This window comes from Lemur catta, chromosome 19 (assembly GCF_020740605.2).
Source record: "Lemur catta isolate mLemCat1 chromosome 19, mLemCat1.pri, whole genome shotgun sequence".
Classification (NCBI taxonomy): domain Eukaryota; kingdom Metazoa; phylum Chordata; class Mammalia; order Primates; family Lemuridae; genus Lemur; species Lemur catta.
The window spans coordinates 6,425,026-6,442,582 of NC_059146.1; the positions used below are offsets into that span (position 1 = coordinate 6,425,026).

Sequence of the window (17,557 nt, forward strand, 5' to 3'; positions counted from 1 at the left end):
AGTTAACCATCCCTCAAATTCCATCAGTCTCATTTTAATAGAGTTTACCCAAAATGCTAAGAAATAACTTCTGACTATCTAAGCAAATCAAATTGAGAATGGCTTCAAATAAATCCGTCTTGTTTTGCCCTTTGCTTGTTGTTGGTAAATTAGGTTTTCAGGGGAATCTACTCTTTGATCTTTCAACTCCCCGTCTCTTAGATATTAACTTTGAGTCCCATGACAAATGTTGACCAAGTAGCAGAGAAGGAGAACTAGACAGTTTCAAAAGAAAACTGGGAAGATTTTTTTTAATATACCAATAACTAGTAGGCAGTTGCAATTTTTGAGTTTGGTTAAAACGATTTCATATGACAGGTTATTAAAAGAAAACACAAATGAGACACAGATGACCAAGGTTCCAATTCTAGCTTTCTTCCTATGTGACATGAGCAAATCACTTAGCCCTTTGAGCCTCAATTTCTTCTTCTAGAAAATAGGGTTATTGGATCTGATGATCTACCAGGTCTGTATTTTCCAAAGCAAAAGACGAGATACATCATCTAAAGCTGTTTGTTAACTTATTAATTTACTCATATAAAAGTCTTGTTAAAGTTAAAAAACAAAGTCATGAATAGTTATTTATTTCACAAAGCACTTTAATGTAAAAATTTAAATTACATTGTTATTATAAGGATTATCCTGGAAAGCCTGGATATAGTCAGCTATGGTCCTTCTGAGCTCTAAAATTCTATATATTTTTATCTGTTGTTTTCAATAGTGTAGACTCTAGTGGGAGTACCGTAGTAAATGTAGACCATTTGTTTTGAATGACTTCCTTATTTGGTGTGTTTCTTAATTCAGACTGTATCAAGAAGTTAATTTGCTTAGTAAATTATAAAATGATACGATATGGGAGAGATAACCTTGATTAAAACATTCGTTCTCAACTCCTTTAGAAGATGGAGTGAGTAGTTGATTTATCAGAGTGCCATTCTTCTGTGTTTATGATTATTTTATGGTGGTGGTTTTCAGTGACAGGATGATGAAAGTAAACAAGTAAGTATTTGTTTTTTATTTTTCTATGTTTTGTTGGTTTTGCTTGTTCACACTTGGTCATTGTTTAAAATTTTTTATTGTAACAATGTTTCTTTGTACTGTTAATGATATTTATTTGCCTATTTACTCACTCTAGGGTCATGATCAGAGTTCAACTCTTGCTCAACATTCTATTGAACTGACTCTACCCAATCATCATCCATTTCATAGAGATTTGCTCCGATATGCCAAGCTGATGGAGTGGCTAAAGAGTACAGATTATGCAAAATATGAGGGACTGACAAAGGTGTGGATTTGACATCCGTTCTACTCACTGGATATAAAGTGTAGTCTTTTAGAATCAAAATGTCATGTATGGGAAAGTTGGAGGTAGGAGGGGGGAAAAAGGGTCATGTGTTCAGTTCCCCAAGTTTGAAATACTCTGTAGCATGTTCTTAGCAAAGCAGAAAATGATGGAGTTTCTCAGTGCTCATTAACCAGGGATAACATTTATTTTATTTACTTAGATAAGGAAGAGCTAAATTTTGAACTTCAGTATAAGATAGTATTAAGCCGTACTGTAGCCTAAGGCACAGTTTCATTAAATGCTCTGATTATTTCCTGGGCTTCTTTATGTACAATACAGAAACTAGGAAGTGTGAAGACCTGTGAATGAGATATTTGTCCTCTAAGAATTTATAATCTGTTCTGCAAAGAAAATATAAAATGCCTCTTTATTAAGCAAATATTCCACTATTCCAGTTACCTGCGGCCTAACAAACAAGCTGCTGCCTCCAAAGAGCCTTAAATCTGACTAGGAAGAATCATACATAAAACAATCTGCAAAAAATTAAGTACTAAACTGGAAGTGAGTTTAAATATGGGGCAGTTTAGAGAAGGGAAATTCATGTCCTGAAGCCGTGGGTGAAACATGGAAGATACTGAACTTCAGCTGAGGTGGTTTTTTTCTTTTTTTTTAGAGACAGGGTCTCATTTTCACCAGTCATAGCTCACTGCAGCCTCGAACCTCCTGGGCTCAAGTGATACTCCTGCCTTAGCCTCCCGAGTAGCTAGACTCTACAGTCCATTGAGTTAATAATGAGTGCAATTAGATAAACCAGAAATAAGAGGAAGGGCATTCCAGAGGTGGAGTGCAAGGTGTGCAGACAAAGCCGGGAAAAGTAGGCCCTTGTCTAGGACAACGAGGAGGTTAAGTGTGACTGAAGCAGAAATTTCATATTCTAGAGCAGTGAGAAATTATGTTGAAAAAGATGAGCTCTGGGACTTAACAGTATTCCTCAAGCACAGGGAAAATTAATTAAGAACCTAATGTAATAATTCAGATGAAATGAAATTTTGAACCAGGAAGATGGTGGTAGGAATGGAGAGAGAATGTAAACCAAAAGAGAAACTCCAAAGGCAGAAGGAACAGCATGATGCCAAACTTGCTGGGCTTGGAAATTGGAACAGTGGTATATATTAATCCCATTGCCTAAAATTCACCAAATGAGAAATATCAGGGTCATTTTTTCATATATTCAGTAAATGAATTGAATACCTGTTATACGCTAACACTTGTAAATAAGTACTAGAGATACATCATTGAAGGAAACAGGCAAATACTTGCCTTCTCAGAGCAAGAGGAGAAAGAAAGACAAACATGCTAATTATATAGTATGTTAGAAGGTGCTACTGAGTGCTTTTGAGAAAATAAAGCAGGGAATGCCAGGACTAGGCGAAGGGTACAATTTCACATAGGGTAGTCAGAGAAGGAGTCATGAACAGGGTGGATCTGGAAGGAATTGTGGACCACTGTAAGGATTTTGGCGTGACATTGTGGGGTGGGGAGGGGAAGTATTGGTGGGCTTTGAGGCATAGAATGACACGAGCTGACTTAGATTTAATAGCCATTGTAGCAGAAAGTCATAGGGAGACTACTTTTTTGGTGTTTATGCTGTGACCTTTAGTTTAGGAATTGAATATCATGTCCCTTTAAAAAAATAACAGCCAAAGAATTACCACCTATCTAATTCAGATATATTAATAGCTAATACTTAATGCTAGGTAGTCCTGGCTGAAAGAACAGTTTAGTTAAAATTGTGAAATACCTTGAGAAACACTTGAAAATCTTTTATCTGTATTTTTTTGTGAATTTGGAGTTTAAAAATAAGAAATCTAAGTAATGCATAAGCTATGTTAATAATTCATAATAATTATGTGGACATTGTGGCCCTAAATGATGTTCTGGAATTGGAAAGAGTGGTACCTTTTGTCTCTGTGAAATGAGAATATTAGGATTGCTAATATAAAATCAACTTCTATATAGTATCTTAGACCCATGCTTCAAGAGAAGGCAGAAGGTTAGGTGGAGATTTATGAGAAGTGTGATAGAAAGAGGCAAGTTGAAAAAGAAAAAAAAATTTTTTTTTTAATTTACACCTTCTGTGGCTATCTAAACAGAAAAAGAATTAAAAGAGGCAAATTGTATGTTCCTATCAATCCACTGATGTCAATGTATTTGACAGCAGGACATTTTTATGTGGCAGTCTTTCTGTATTTTCTCATTGAAGTGCCTTTGCCCGTTTAAAAGTAAAATCTGGCTTCCTCTATTTCTAAACTGAGGTCGTAAGACAGGGGACATACACTCAGGTAAAATAAATAATATTTAAAATTATAACTTGAAAATACTTCTAAAAAATTTATCCTCTGAGGTATTTATATACATCTTATCTGGCTAGCTATTTTATGTAAAGTTATTTTTGTTCCTCAGAATTAGTTTATTAAATGTTATGCAACTCTACTGTTATGTTATATTTTATTTTGTTTTCATTTAACAGAATTCTGATTTAGAAATATCTTAAGGAAAAATATTCACATTACTGGAATTCTTTACCTTTTGGAGTTTTAGGAGGATTAATATTTTGAATAATTAATCATAAATTATATCTCCTCAAGAGTTTTGTGCCAACAAGTCCTTTGTCCCCTAGTGAATATTCAAATAAGTAATCAATAAGCTTTTTGCCTAATTGTGTTCTTAGTATTATTGCCCTATCTTTATATATAATGCAGTACTCATGAATGTAATTTAAAGTGAAGAAACAAAACTATAGCCAACCTAGTGATGATTTATGGAATTATTCTCTGCTCAGGGTATATATATATATATATATATATATATTTATTTATTTATTTATTTTTTTTTTTTTTTGAGAGAGAGTCTCGCTCTGTTGCCCGGGCTAGAGTGAGTGCTGTGGCGTCAGCCTAGCTCACAGCAACCTCAAACTCCTGGGCTTAAGTGATCCTACTGCCTCACCTCCTGAGTAGCTGGGACTACAGGCATGCGCCACCATGCCCAGCTAATTTTTTTTTTATATATATATATATTTTTTTTTAGTTGGCCAGATAATTTGTTTCTATTTTTAGTAGAGATGGAGTCTCGCTCTTGCTCAGGCTGGTCTTGAACTCCTGAGCTCGAGCGGTGTGCCCACCTCGGCCTCCCAGAGTGCTAGGATTACAGGCGTGAGCCACCGTGCCCGGCCTATTTTTGATTGTCAATATTAGTGAGCTTTTTTGGTGAAACTGACTTTTTCCCGGGAATGTTACTTGATCCTGTGGTTTGAGCTTTGGACAAATTATGTGTTTTTAAACTAATTTGGTTGCCGCAGTGTTGCCAAAGACAGAAATTTCGTAAAAAAAAAGAAAAAGGAAGGAAGAAAAGAACGAAAGAAGAAAAGAAAGAAGGCAACAAACAAACCAGTATTTTTTTAGTAAGAAATACTTTCTAGCAGGAACAGGAAAAGTCTGTTCCAAATTCTTTAGGAATAACAATTATTATTAGCACTGCCCCCAGCTGTACTTAGGCTGAATGTAAGTAAAACCCTGACTTTTGGTATACATAATCACAACCTGTGGAAAACAGAGGTAGCTCAACTGCCCAGATTCCTTCCTCCCCAGGACTGCTGCTCCTATCTGCGACTCCGGGATATGCATTTAGTAGAGATGGTCCATCCTGCTTGGGTAGGACCCAAGCTTTCCTCTTCTAATAACCTCCTGAGATTGACAGTCAGTCTTGAAGATTACTCAGGTGTCTTCTCTCAACCTGAGTTCCACATTTGTAGAATTCATCTTATTGTGTATAGGAAAATGTAAAACATGGAGGTCTCTGGAAGACTCTATAGTTGGCGCAAAATAAAATTGAAAAGACTGCTCAGGATAACAGTATTTAAACTCAAGACAGTTAAATGTTAAGTTAGGTGCTGTATACAAGGTGCTAAGAGGAATCTGTACTTACAGTGAGAGCCATTCTTTCAGTATTTGTTAAATGAATCTGTGGCCTTTGCCATCAGTGAGTTCTGTTGAGTACCAGAAAAAGGGTATCTGGTCATTTGAATCCCATTGAAAAAGTGAGACAGCCCAATGAAATAGGAATTTCAATTTATATGTGCTTTTAAAGTTGTGTGAAGATCGTGGGAAAGAATTGCTCATTTGACTAAGTTTTCTTATAGAGACTATGTGGGAAGTGTATATGACAAAAAGGGCAGGATCTGTATTATGCTTGGTCAAAATAGTATTTTATAGAGATATAAGAAAAGCAGTGGTGAACTATGAGTCAGTATACAAGTATTTACATAATATGTACCTTTTGAAAGGTGCAGCTGATCTGTAAGGCAAGGTAAACCTGTTCTAAAAGCAGTTATATTAATTTGAAATAATAAAAGAAGTTAATATTTAGATTCCATGATAAATTTAAAAGCTAGGTACAATTTTTCTGCTGTGGATTTATTTAAATTTAGTCAAACTCTTGTGTATGGCATGTAACTTAGGACTCAAAAAATATATATGATCTTCCACCTTTGAGGAACACTTCTTGAGAGTATATTTTTGTGTGATAAAAAGCAGATACAATGAAGAAATGAGTCTGTGTGCTAAATAATAGATGATGTTATTTAAGCAAGAATTAATCAAATGTTTTAACAAAATATATTATTTAATTTTGAAAACTGTGAGGTATACTAATTAAATTCTCACTGAAAATAACCTATTTTGGGGTAATACCCCGAACTGACAGAGGCTCAGTGAGACAAAATGTTCTGTTTATTATCAGTATAGCCATTTTTAAAGCAACATGGCAGTATGGAAGAAGAGTCATAAAGATTGCCATACTCTTTTTGACCTGATAATTCCACCCTTAAGAAATTATTCCAAGGAAACAAGTCATTAGAGATGAAATCTTACTGTAACATTGTCTATCTTACCAAAACATTGAAACCACTTCTGTTTCCTATGTTAGGGGTTTGGGTTACGAAATTATGGTACATCAACAAAATGGAATACTGTGCTGTCATTACAGCATGAGACTGGAGAAATTTGATTGCTCTGATTCAGATACCCTATATATTATGATTGCAATGATAATTAAAATATGCAAAAGATAATATAGAAAAGTGAAAATATAAGTGTGGTTATGTTTGACTGCATATTTTTATAAATTGTTATGATGCCTATTCGATTTTTTTAAGTCAGAAAATAGCCTGCTTTTATATCCAATGAAATGCATCAAAGTTTTGGACCACAAAATTAAAATTAAGAACGAAGAATTTGGGGAGGTGAAAAATGGAAATTTTTATATGTGTTTTATTAATAAAAAGTGTGTCTTTTATTTTAAGAATTACATGGATTATTTATCCCGACTGTATGAAAGAGAAATTAAAGATTTCTTTGAAGTTGCAAAGATCAAGATGACTGGCACAACTAAAGAAAGCAAGAAGTTTGGTAAGCTTAGGCATGTCAGTTCATTGTCTTCCTATTAAAAATGATTTTGTTTTGACAAATGATTCTAAGACTTTTTAAGCAAAGTGGAAGAAGATACAGTAGAATTAATGAAAGAGGAGGTCTAATATATTGGCTTGGTTTATAGCTGTTTCATAGGACAAATATGTGTATCTGTAAATATTTTTTTACTAATTAAAATACAACAAGATGTGAATATGACAGCAATTGTGCATTCATGCTATAATTAAAAAGATATATTCATAGGAAAGGCAGTTGGTGAGAAAAACAAGAGCAGTCATGTAGAGAAAGTATTAGACTGAGAGACAGATGCTGAGAGTTCAGTTTCTGATTCCCTAAAAGACCTTTTATAGCAGCTGGGGGCAACTCACTGATCTCTTAAGTCATTGCTCTCCACAGAGAAATGAAAGTGATTCCTGGCTTCTTACTTCTCACTGGCTGTTCTCAATCAAAAAGTTTGTTTTCTCCTCTACTAAGGTGCTATAAAACTGTCACCAGAATTTCTTCTGTGATTATACCTGATTTTTCTAAAGAGATGTTTTGAAACGTGTTAATTTTCGTTGCTTCTAAATACTTAAAATGCACAAAAACGTAAAGAATAGCCAGTGAAAGTATCAAGTTATGAGGAAGGTGATTTGCCGAGGCCACATTCTGCTCTTGCATGTACCCATCTCTGAAGTTCCTTTTGGATGGAGTTCTGTGCCTATTCAAGTCAAGACCTGGCCTTAAGTGGCTACATTGTGTACTCCTTAGTGTGTCTGCCTAGCTCCCCTTTAGAATAATGAGTTTAGCATTTGCTTGTTGAAAGGAGCCTATTCCCTAAGCAACTTCAGTTCATCAGGAAACACAAGTGAAAATTGATAGCACATATTTCCATTCTTTAGGCCTGAGAGACTGTCTTTAGTGGGTAATTATTTTGTAATTCATTGTTTTTTTTTCTTTAAATGCAACATTAATATATTGATTATACTAGTCCAGACATTTGAAATGGATTGAATTTGTGTGTAAATATACTACACTTTGGTAAAGATACTGATACACTTGGGACAATAGGCTTTTGGAAACAGAAATGCTAACTCATCCTAAAGGTTAATTGTTCTTAAACAGCAGTGTGTTTATATCCTTGTTAATGTTTCACTGTGGGTATGTTATGCTTTTTTTTTGAGTAAACAGCCTATTATTAACGCAGTTACATGTTTAATGTTTTCATTAAGTATATTTGTCACCACTTGTTAATAAACCATTTTATTTTGAGAGAATTCTTCTTTAGTATATGAAAAATGGAGGTAAAGGGGAAATATTTCTAAAATTATCTCCTGAATAGGCCATTAATCCCAGTATCATTATAAATAGTTTATCAAGTCTGACATTAAGATAAATGAAATAATAAAAATATGACAAATAAAGTGCAGTAGTAGTATCTTAATGTTATCATTGCATAACCTGAAACCTAAATTTTTTCTTTGCTTACTCCTTGAAATGTTCTTAAATTAAATTATCTTGTTAAAAATATTTTTAATTCGCACAATACAGGTTTGTAAACCACTTTTATAATTTTAAAAGTGTTAAAATTATATCTCTTTTATGTATCTATTAAGTAAGAAACAGGAGAGTAACTTATGACAATTGATGGCATAGAAAATTACAGTATCAATTATTTTGATATCAGCTACAAGAGAAGAAAAACTAAACAATTCATGGGATAAAAATGGTTTGTCGTATTTTTGAAGCTCTAACTTGTTAGTCCACATTTTAAAAATAAATTGTAAGTTAAATACAAATGAGAAGTTCTGAATAAGGTAGAGTGTACAGTTTTTCAAAGATATCTTTTCAATGTTTCAAATTAAATGAATTTTTAATAGGACGGATGGTCCCTAACTTACAATGGTTTGACTTAATGATTTCTTCTGACTTTACAATGTTGCAAAAGCCGTACACGTTCAGTAGAAATCGTACTTCAAGTACCCATAAAACCATTCTGTTTTTCACTTTCAGGACAGTATTCAGTAAATTACATGAGATAGTAAATACTTTATTATAAAGTAGGCTTTGTGTTAGATGATTTTGTCCAACTATAGGCTAATATAAATGTTCTGAGCACATTTAAGGTAGGCTAGACTATGCTATGATGTTTGGTAAGTTAGGTGTATTAAATGCACTTTCGATTTACAGTATTTCCAATTTACAATGGGTTTATGTAACCTCATTGTAAGTTGAGGATCATCTGTAATTATAATTAAAATAGAAACCTTAAATTTTGGAAATATAACTTTTCAGTGAATCAAAATTAAGTAACTATAAATGAAATTTAAATTTGTTTTGCTTTTTTACTTGCTCCTAAAATTCTGGTTCACAGATGCTGATAAGAAAAATAGTCAGAATGAATGTTTCTTAACAAAAGGAAACAGCATAGTCAATATAGTAATAGAGAAACAGTGGAATATTCTCTTTAACATCTACTTAGTTCATATAATTCAGAATATGTTAAAGTACCAGGAAAGTATCTTTCTTTTGATAAAGTCTTTAGGTTCTGTACAGCAACAGAATCCTCGATGCAACCAAAAAAAAAAGTCTTTAGGTTCTGGATTTTTTTTTTTTTTTTAGCCAGAGTCCCGTTCTGTCACCTGGCTGCAGTGCAGCCTGGGCTAGAATGCAGCGGTGTCATCATTGTTCACTGCAACCTCAAACTGTGGGCTGGAGAGATCCTCCTGCCTCCACCTCCCAAGTAGTTGGGACAATAGGCATGAGTTACCATGCCTGGCTAATTTTTCTATTTTTTGTAGAGACCTGATCTGACTCTTGCTCAGGCTGGTCTCCTGGCCTCAAGCGATCCTTCCAAAGTGCTAGAATTACAGTCGTGAGCGACCACACTTGGCCTAGGTTTTGGCCCTTTTTGATTAATAGGTTTATTTTGATATTCTCAGAGGCATGGAATTTTTCCCCAAGGGATGGATATTTTAGTGTTTTTTTTTCTTTGTATTCTACAAATGTATTTAATGAAATGACAGGCAAAGGAAATTTAGTAATTATTTTTAAAATCTTGTTTTTTCTTCCTACAGTTAAGATTATATATATACACATGAGATTTTAGCCCCTTAATATATACATTTACACAATTATTGCACTCCCTCCTTTTTAATATTCCAAAATCTTGAAAATGGTGGGCCAAAATTATTTTAGCATTCTTTCTCGACTAAAAGATCTTGTTGATTCCAAAGGGAGTCTTGAATACAAGGCTGAATTCAGGGCTGGCTGAAAGATTAATTCAATAAATATTTATTAATCACCTATTATATAATAAGCACTGTTTAAGTGCTGGGAATACAGCAATGAACAAAAACCCTACCCTTAAGCTTATATTCTACTGGGTATTATTTAGAGATATTTAACATTTTACCTGTGTATTATTGCTTGTTGCCGATAAATGATATAGACTGTTTTTATGAGCCCAAAATCATAGTTAATAGGTACTACTAGTAACTCCGTATTCTTTATTGGCTACTAGAAAAAAAAGCTATATGAAATGTTAGGCTTTGCTCTGGCCTGGTGCACATAGCATAGTGACACTTCAAGGCCACTAGAGAGTATTGTTCAGATTGGCTGGCATGATCCCTGGCTGCCACTTTAATGTCTAGCCTTGTTGTTTCATATTCCCTTAAGCTTCAGCTAGCCAAGGCTGGGAAGATACACACGTCAACTGGTGTGACCAGTTAGTAGCTTATATTTGGGCTTTTGCCTTAAAATTTGGCAGGGATAGTGTGAGTTGACACATTGTTCTCTGTTTTTAAGATATTTTTAGGTTATAATTTTATTTTTTAATTTTCTGTTTCATCCTTAGATTTCTTTCTTTGCCTTTCACATCAACTTCTAATTTCAGTTTAGAATGTTTCACAAAATGAGCTCTAAAATTGATCTAGTAAATATATAGAGAGAAGTTTTAGAATAAAAGAAATGCCAAATGACCCCAAAGGCATTCAAATTCTTACATCTGTTCCCTTGCCTTTACCCTTCCATCCACACATCTCCTGATTGTTACTATTATGATATATACCTTTCATTCTGGGTGTTCACAAAGCCAGTTACTAAGTAACCCAGCTTGATAATTGGTTTTAATATTAAAATGATTTTAAAGTCCCTAATTTTTTTATTAGATGTAGTATAAAATTATTTAGTACAGTGGAGATCCCCTTCAGGAGCTTACAGGGAATACAAGATTGTTGATGTCTAAATCTACAACTTCATTCTAATAAATTTCCACTGTATTAAATTATTTACTTGAATTACATTTCTCAAGAAACTAAAACTTACAAATTCAGTCTTTTAAATTTAAGTGTACCGGCTTATAAACTTAAAAAAAAAATGTTTAAAGTGTGGGGGGTTACAAATATAGATGTTTTTACCTGAATATTTGAGTAAAACCAATACATTAAAAGTAAATTTTTTTTCTCTCATAGAATTTCTCAAACAGCTGACCAACTAAACATGTGTTTGCCCCTCTCGTTACTTGATGTTCATGGTTCTTTGCATGTGTCTTTTAAACTAGAGCTTTAACTTCCTCTTGTGCATGGTTTGTGCAAATTGCAGTTTATTAACTTGTCTTTGTCTTTGATGCTTGCAACCTAATCCATCACAGCTACACTGCCTCGAAAAGAAAGTGCTGTCAAACAGGAAACAGAGAGTGAGTATGCTTAGTGTATTAGCAGGTATTCTCAATGCATGTTTGTTAAATGTCTAGAAATTAGTTATTTGTCTTGAAAAAGTTAACACCAAAAATATTGATTGCTCTGGATTGCCAGGTATTGGTGAAAGGAAACCAACATGATGGTAGTGGTATGGCTGTATCCAAGAAATATGTAATATAGTTAAAATTATTTGGCTAGTAGTAGAACTTTGTGTCAGAAATTTATGAAAAGACTTAACCATTATACTTCTGTTTTCAGGCTGTGTTTAGAAAATCTATAAAAATTCTTATAGATATGGTCAGATTTTGCATTAATGAAGCCAAAGTTTGTCTTTAATTGTCCCTATTATGTCTTCATTTGTCCCTTCTGTAAAGTTAAGTGAGAAATACTCAAGAAGAATGTCTTTTTAAAATGTTTTATATTGTTTATCTTTAATTCTGAGTTTAAAAATCACATTTTCTTCTAAAAATTGAATACTGTAATCTCTTGGTGTATGTGGGATATTGTCCCACCATGTGTTCTCATTTTTCCTCATGTCTATGATGGATACCTAAATTCTACCTAAAAACAGATGTCGCATATTAATATGATTAGTGATATATGTATTACATTCAGTGGTATTTTAAATATAACAAGTTTTCAGGGTATTTTTTTTCTTTGTTTAGTTTTTAAAGGACTATAATTAATCAGTTCACTTACTGGAAAAGCAGAGTTTCTGAGTTCAGAACATGTTAAGTTGAATGTAATTGACTTTTTTTGGTAAGGCAAAATAATCAAGTATGGGCAGTTTTCTGTGGTTCAACTTAATATATCGTTTTAATGTGGAGGCGAGTTACATTGGGATATTGCTATTTTCTTCCAAAATACAAGGAAGTCATATTAGCTAGTGTGGTAACACAGAACTCAGTGACCTTCATTCATATTCCTTTCTTTTGAATGGGAAAGAAATCCTCACCTACTTTAGCGATATACCCAGGCAACTTTGTGGTCATACTGGGCAGGACATAAATTATGTGACCCTTAAGGTCCATTTCAGTGCTATTCCATGGATCTGTGTAGTTTCACTTCTCTTTATAAGACGCTCAGAGTAGGACACAAATATTAATGAATGATAAGGACACTGAACAACCTGTCCCATGTGGTAGACTTGTGCGCTAACTCATATGAGCCCTGGAGCACCAAGCCAGTGGAAGATAGAGGAGATAGCCCTGACTCGTACTCTGGATCTTTTAGTCATGAAGATCACAACTTTCAAAGTCTTATTATTTCTTAGGTCTTCATGGAAGTTCAGGGAAATTAACTGGATCTACTTCTAGTCTAAATAAACTCAGTGTGCAGAGTTCAGGAAGTCGCAGATCTCAGTCATCTTCCTTGTTGGATATGGGAAATATGTCTGCTTCTGATCTCGATGTTGCCGACAGAACCAAGTTTGATAAGGTAAAATACTTCTTAAACATTAATATTAGTTTTCTTTTTCCGGCAGCAGTTTGTGATTGCTTTAAGTGTGTTCAAAGATTTGGACTCTTTTGGCTCTCTTAAATATTAACCATGACTTACTTTCCAATTCAGAATGGAATCGGAAAAAAAAAACTGCTACTCAGATGGCAACTGAAATGTGAATTATCAGTTAATTAACATTAAAGCTTTATTAAAATGTATTTTTTATAATTATAAAGTGCTGGCATCTCAAATCTAAGTTGTTTGAGCAACTGCAAAGTAGAAAATAACAGCTGTTGTGAAGCAAATAAGTTTTAAAAGTTTAACTTCGTGTTCCTCTTTCCAGATTTGAAGTGAATAACTATGAGTTTTATTTTAGATATGTTCTATGGCCCTGTTTTACCTTGTTAATACTGCATTGCCCTGTCAATATTAGAAGAGTTTGTCTTTGGCATTCTATTAAGATTATAGATCCATGGTCCCTGCAGAAAAGAGAATTAAGTTTGAAATGTTATTTTAAGCATTTGGTACAGTCCTTTTATTATAGGATCATTTTGGTTTTCTTCAGATCTTTGAACAGGTGCTGAGTGAACTGGAGCCCCTATGTCTGGCAGAACAAGACTTCATAAGTAAATTTTTCAAACTGCAGCAACATCAAAGTATGCCTGGAACTATGGTATGGCTCACTTTTATTTTGGCTAGGATTTATGACCTAATTAATCTAATTAATATATGGTCACAATTTCATTATCAGAACAGAAAAGAAAAGAATTTACGATATAGGCATTTTTAAAACAATTTTTGTGATACCACATGATAAAAACAGTGATAGTTGAAGTTTGGGCAGCTATTAATAATTTAATATTTCAGAATGTCATAAACCTAAACATTTTCTAAATTAGGTGGAAAAATGTCTGAGTTTACTTTGCAAAGAACATTATTTAAAAAGTAATTTTTACATTTTAGTAGTTACCAAGAAAAAATATAATTCAAAAAAAAGATAATATTTGAGTGTATACACACGTTATAGCAAAAAAAAGAAAAGAAAAGAGAGTCCTCAGATCTGAATCTGAATCTTTCTTATGGCTTTGTTACTAACAGCTATGAGATCTTAAACAAATTACAGTTTTCTGTAAAGTGGATATAATAATGCTTATTCAGCATGCCTTTCAGGTGGCATAAATGTAAGAGAATAAAATGAGAGATTTTCTAGACTATTTTGAAGAACTTTAAAACACAGGGCAAATAAAGTCATTTTTATATTAAGGTCATCTCAAAAATTTATGCCTCGAGATAACTAACATATAAAAAGCAGTCATAAAATAAATAAGAAATTCATTGTTATTTCAAATTGTTTGGAGTTTGTCTTTGTCAGTGGTGCTATTGGTGGCATATTTGCTTAAGTGTGGGCTTTTGTAAGAATTTTTTATAGCATTTTTTTAAATGCTGATGTTTTATTAGAATGATTGACAAGATTTCCTTAATTTTTTAAGTTATCTTTTGGAAGTTGTTTTTAGATGTTTTCTATTTTTTTGTCGAATTGCCTTCTCATTCCCTTATCCCACCCCACCCTAGCCCCATGCACCCTCCTGCACCCTCCTTCCCCTCACGTGCACACACACTAATGCAGCTTCTCACCCCACAAAAATTCTCAGATAAAATCTAAGAACAAGGCATTTCATAAGCACTCTTAAATAACACTCTAAGTTATATAGCTAGCTTTATCAGTAATCCACCTTTAAAAATCTTCATTTTTCATAATGTATTCTCTCCTAGGAATTTTAAGACTGAGCAGGCTTTTGCTATATAAACTAGTCAAATTGTTGGTCTTTTATTATGTAAAGTATGTGACTAATTTTTACAGACTGAAGCAGAGGACCTGGATGGAGGAACACCACGGCAACATAATTCTGGTGTGCCACTGCCTGTTTCATCGGAGTATGTGTTTGTTATTATCTACTGTTTATTCTGGGAAAAAAATCAACTTTAAATTGAAGCACAGAGGAGTGCTGCTCATTGAGAGGTTCAGATAATTCTCAGTAACCTGACAGCACTCAGAATGCTGACATATGTGTCCATTGTCTTATTGAACATTTTACTGGATTAAAATTGGTCCTATTATCTGGCTTTTCAACTCTTCTTTATTCCAGTAATAACAAAATGCAATCAGTCGTGATGTTTGCTGGTAGCAGATAGGCTTTGAATTGCAGTGTGTTTGTTAGAATTCACAAGGCACATTTCAGGACCCAGCTTTACAAATGACATAAAGCTAATGTAAGTGATAAAACTTAACTTTAGTAAAATATGTTTATATCAAAATTGCTATAGAATTAGTTCATCATATTTGGACATTATTAAGTGAAATTTAATTGTATTTTAGTCATTTTATATCCACTCAGTGGATTAAAATTAAAGGTGAATTCACATGAAGCTTGTAATGACTTTCTACATTTTGTATGTTTTCTGAACAGGAAAGATATGATCCGCCAAATGATGACTAAAATATTTCGCTGCATTGAGCCAGAACTGAACAACCTAATTGCATTAGGAGATAAAATTGATAGCTTCAACTCCCTTTACATGCTAGTCAAAATGAGTCACCATGTGTGGACTGCCCAAAATGTGGACCCTGCTTCTTTTCTAAGTACTACATTGGGAAATGTTTTGGTGACTGTCAAAAGGAACTTTGACAAATGCATTGTAAGTTTAAAAAAAAAACAAAACTTAGAATCCTAATCACTGCTAAAAAATAAAAAATAGGTAAATGTATTTAAATTAAGGGATCTCCAGCATTCTGTTGAAGGTCTATTGTTTATGTCCCTCAAAGCCTTGAAGCAAGGTGTTGGCAGCAATGTATCTGAACAGAGTTAGTTGGATGGCACCGTGCCAGCTTGTTTCCCTCCTATGCTGGTGAATCTCGGTATGTTCTGGAGTGAGTGACATAGTGACAGCAGCTGCTTAAGAGATCCACTGGGTTACTGACATCTCAGTTTACTGATCAACGACCATTGATTTAATGAAACAATTGAAAGTATCACTTGGATTTGTTGTTCTTTTAATATATCCTAATAAGAAAATTAATTTGATTAATTTGTTCAAATTTTAATTAACAGTTTAGCTCTAATAATTGTTTTAAGAAAAATTGTTTTTATAATAACTTTCAGCAGTTATCATCTCACTCCTTCTAATAGATAAAAATTATTAGCAACTTTCTTGTCTTAACATTTTGGTGAGCTTGTATTTATGAATTGGTCTGGGCCAGGTCCTTAAAAGAAGTTTCACTTTATTAATATACTTATTATGTAAAAGTAATTTTGTATCATCTGAATATTTCTACTGTATTAACCTCTAAGTTATATCCAGCTCTTAAATATCCATAGAATAATGGGAGGTAAGAATATTCAGGGCAATTAAAATCTATGTCATTTTGTTATACTTTTATGAAATAATATGTTTTGAGTCTTTGAAAGGTATAAAAGCAACCTACAGCCACTGTGGAAACCTAAATGTCACCTCAGTAGGCTCAATCCTCCTTCCCTACTAAATGATTTCACTTGGAATTTTTAAAACTATGAAATTTCACTATTTAAATTTGATCTTCCCTCTACCTCCTCCCCCTACATCTCCAGAAGTGATAATAAACCGGGAAGGTCTGACTGCAGGCTGATAGCCAAAAGGAAAAGGAAGAGAGTGCCAGAGGCTAAGATAATGAGTCCCGTGTGACGTAGCTGGAATACTAAATCATAAGGACACTATACATTTCCAGAATATAAAGGCTTAGTTGCTTACATCAGTAAAATATGACTTCATACAGGCCCTCTCAACCCAGTGTAACATAGGATGTAGTGTCAGGCAGACGTAGCCATGGGTTCAAATGCAGTGCTTAGCACATTGCCTGGCACAGAATAAGAGCTTACTGCTAACTTATAGCTTGTCATGGTAGTGGTGGTGGTGGTGGTGGTAATAGCAGTAATTAATAATAGCTTATTAAAGAGTGATCATGTTACTCTCAAGACAGGGCGGTAGAGAAATAAAGTAACCTAGACAAAAGTATAAATTCATATTTTCTCCTAAATTGCATCTCTCTCTAAAGGGGCCTACCTTTTGCCACTAAAGAGAAGGGTGTTTCCTTCTGCCTTTCATGCCTTTGTTTTATTTTAATTCAGGTCTTTTCATGGCATCTGGTAGATTATATGTGCTTAGTAAGTTGTGTATTTTGGTATTTGGGACAAGAGCAGGACCTAAGGCATAAAGAAGTTGAAAAGGTAATGAATGGGTCTGTGAATATTGAGCAAAAAGCATGAACGTTGGACAGAAAACAGGACAGATAGCACCTGGCAGTTTCATCTGGTACCCAAGCCCAGAGTATCTGGTGTTCTTCAAGGAAAAGAGCTAAGAAAGCTACCATCACCTGAACTAGAGCTAAAAGAGAAAGTAACTTACACGTCAAGTACTACCAAGCTGGATTCTGCAGTCTAGTACATTTCTTAACTGCATTTAGTTTACTTTTCTGGATTCCTCACACTGTAGTGACATAGATACACCCTCTTAAACTTTTGAGAATTATATGATTCGGTTATAAATTGCCCTGGACAAAGGATGGACAAGTAATATAGTGATTACACGGCTAT

At 33.8% G+C, this 17,557-nt stretch overlaps 1 protein-coding gene across 4 annotated transcripts in view; it reads left to right on the top strand.

Moving 5' to 3' along the window:
* EXOC1 (exocyst complex component 1) overlaps nucleotides 1-17,557 on the top strand; it is a 51,265-nt gene that overhangs the window by 25,901 nt on the left and 7,807 nt on the right. For 2 of the 4 annotated variants that reach the window (XM_045531653.1, XM_045531655.1), the window contains 7 exons: nucleotides 1,175-1,324; nucleotides 6,684-6,789; nucleotides 11,441-11,485; nucleotides 12,763-12,926; nucleotides 13,495-13,602; nucleotides 14,791-14,864; nucleotides 15,398-15,626. In XM_045531653.1, coding sequence (XP_045387609.1) covers nucleotides 1,175-1,324; nucleotides 6,684-6,789; nucleotides 11,441-11,485; nucleotides 12,763-12,926; nucleotides 13,495-13,602; nucleotides 14,791-14,864; nucleotides 15,398-15,626 — 876 coding nt within the window. The remainder of the gene's footprint in view (nucleotides 1-1,174; nucleotides 1,325-6,683; nucleotides 6,790-11,440; nucleotides 11,486-12,762; nucleotides 12,927-13,494; nucleotides 13,603-14,790; nucleotides 14,865-15,397; nucleotides 15,627-17,557) is intronic. The other 2 variants (XM_045531656.1, XM_045531654.1) reach the window with 1 other exon arrangement.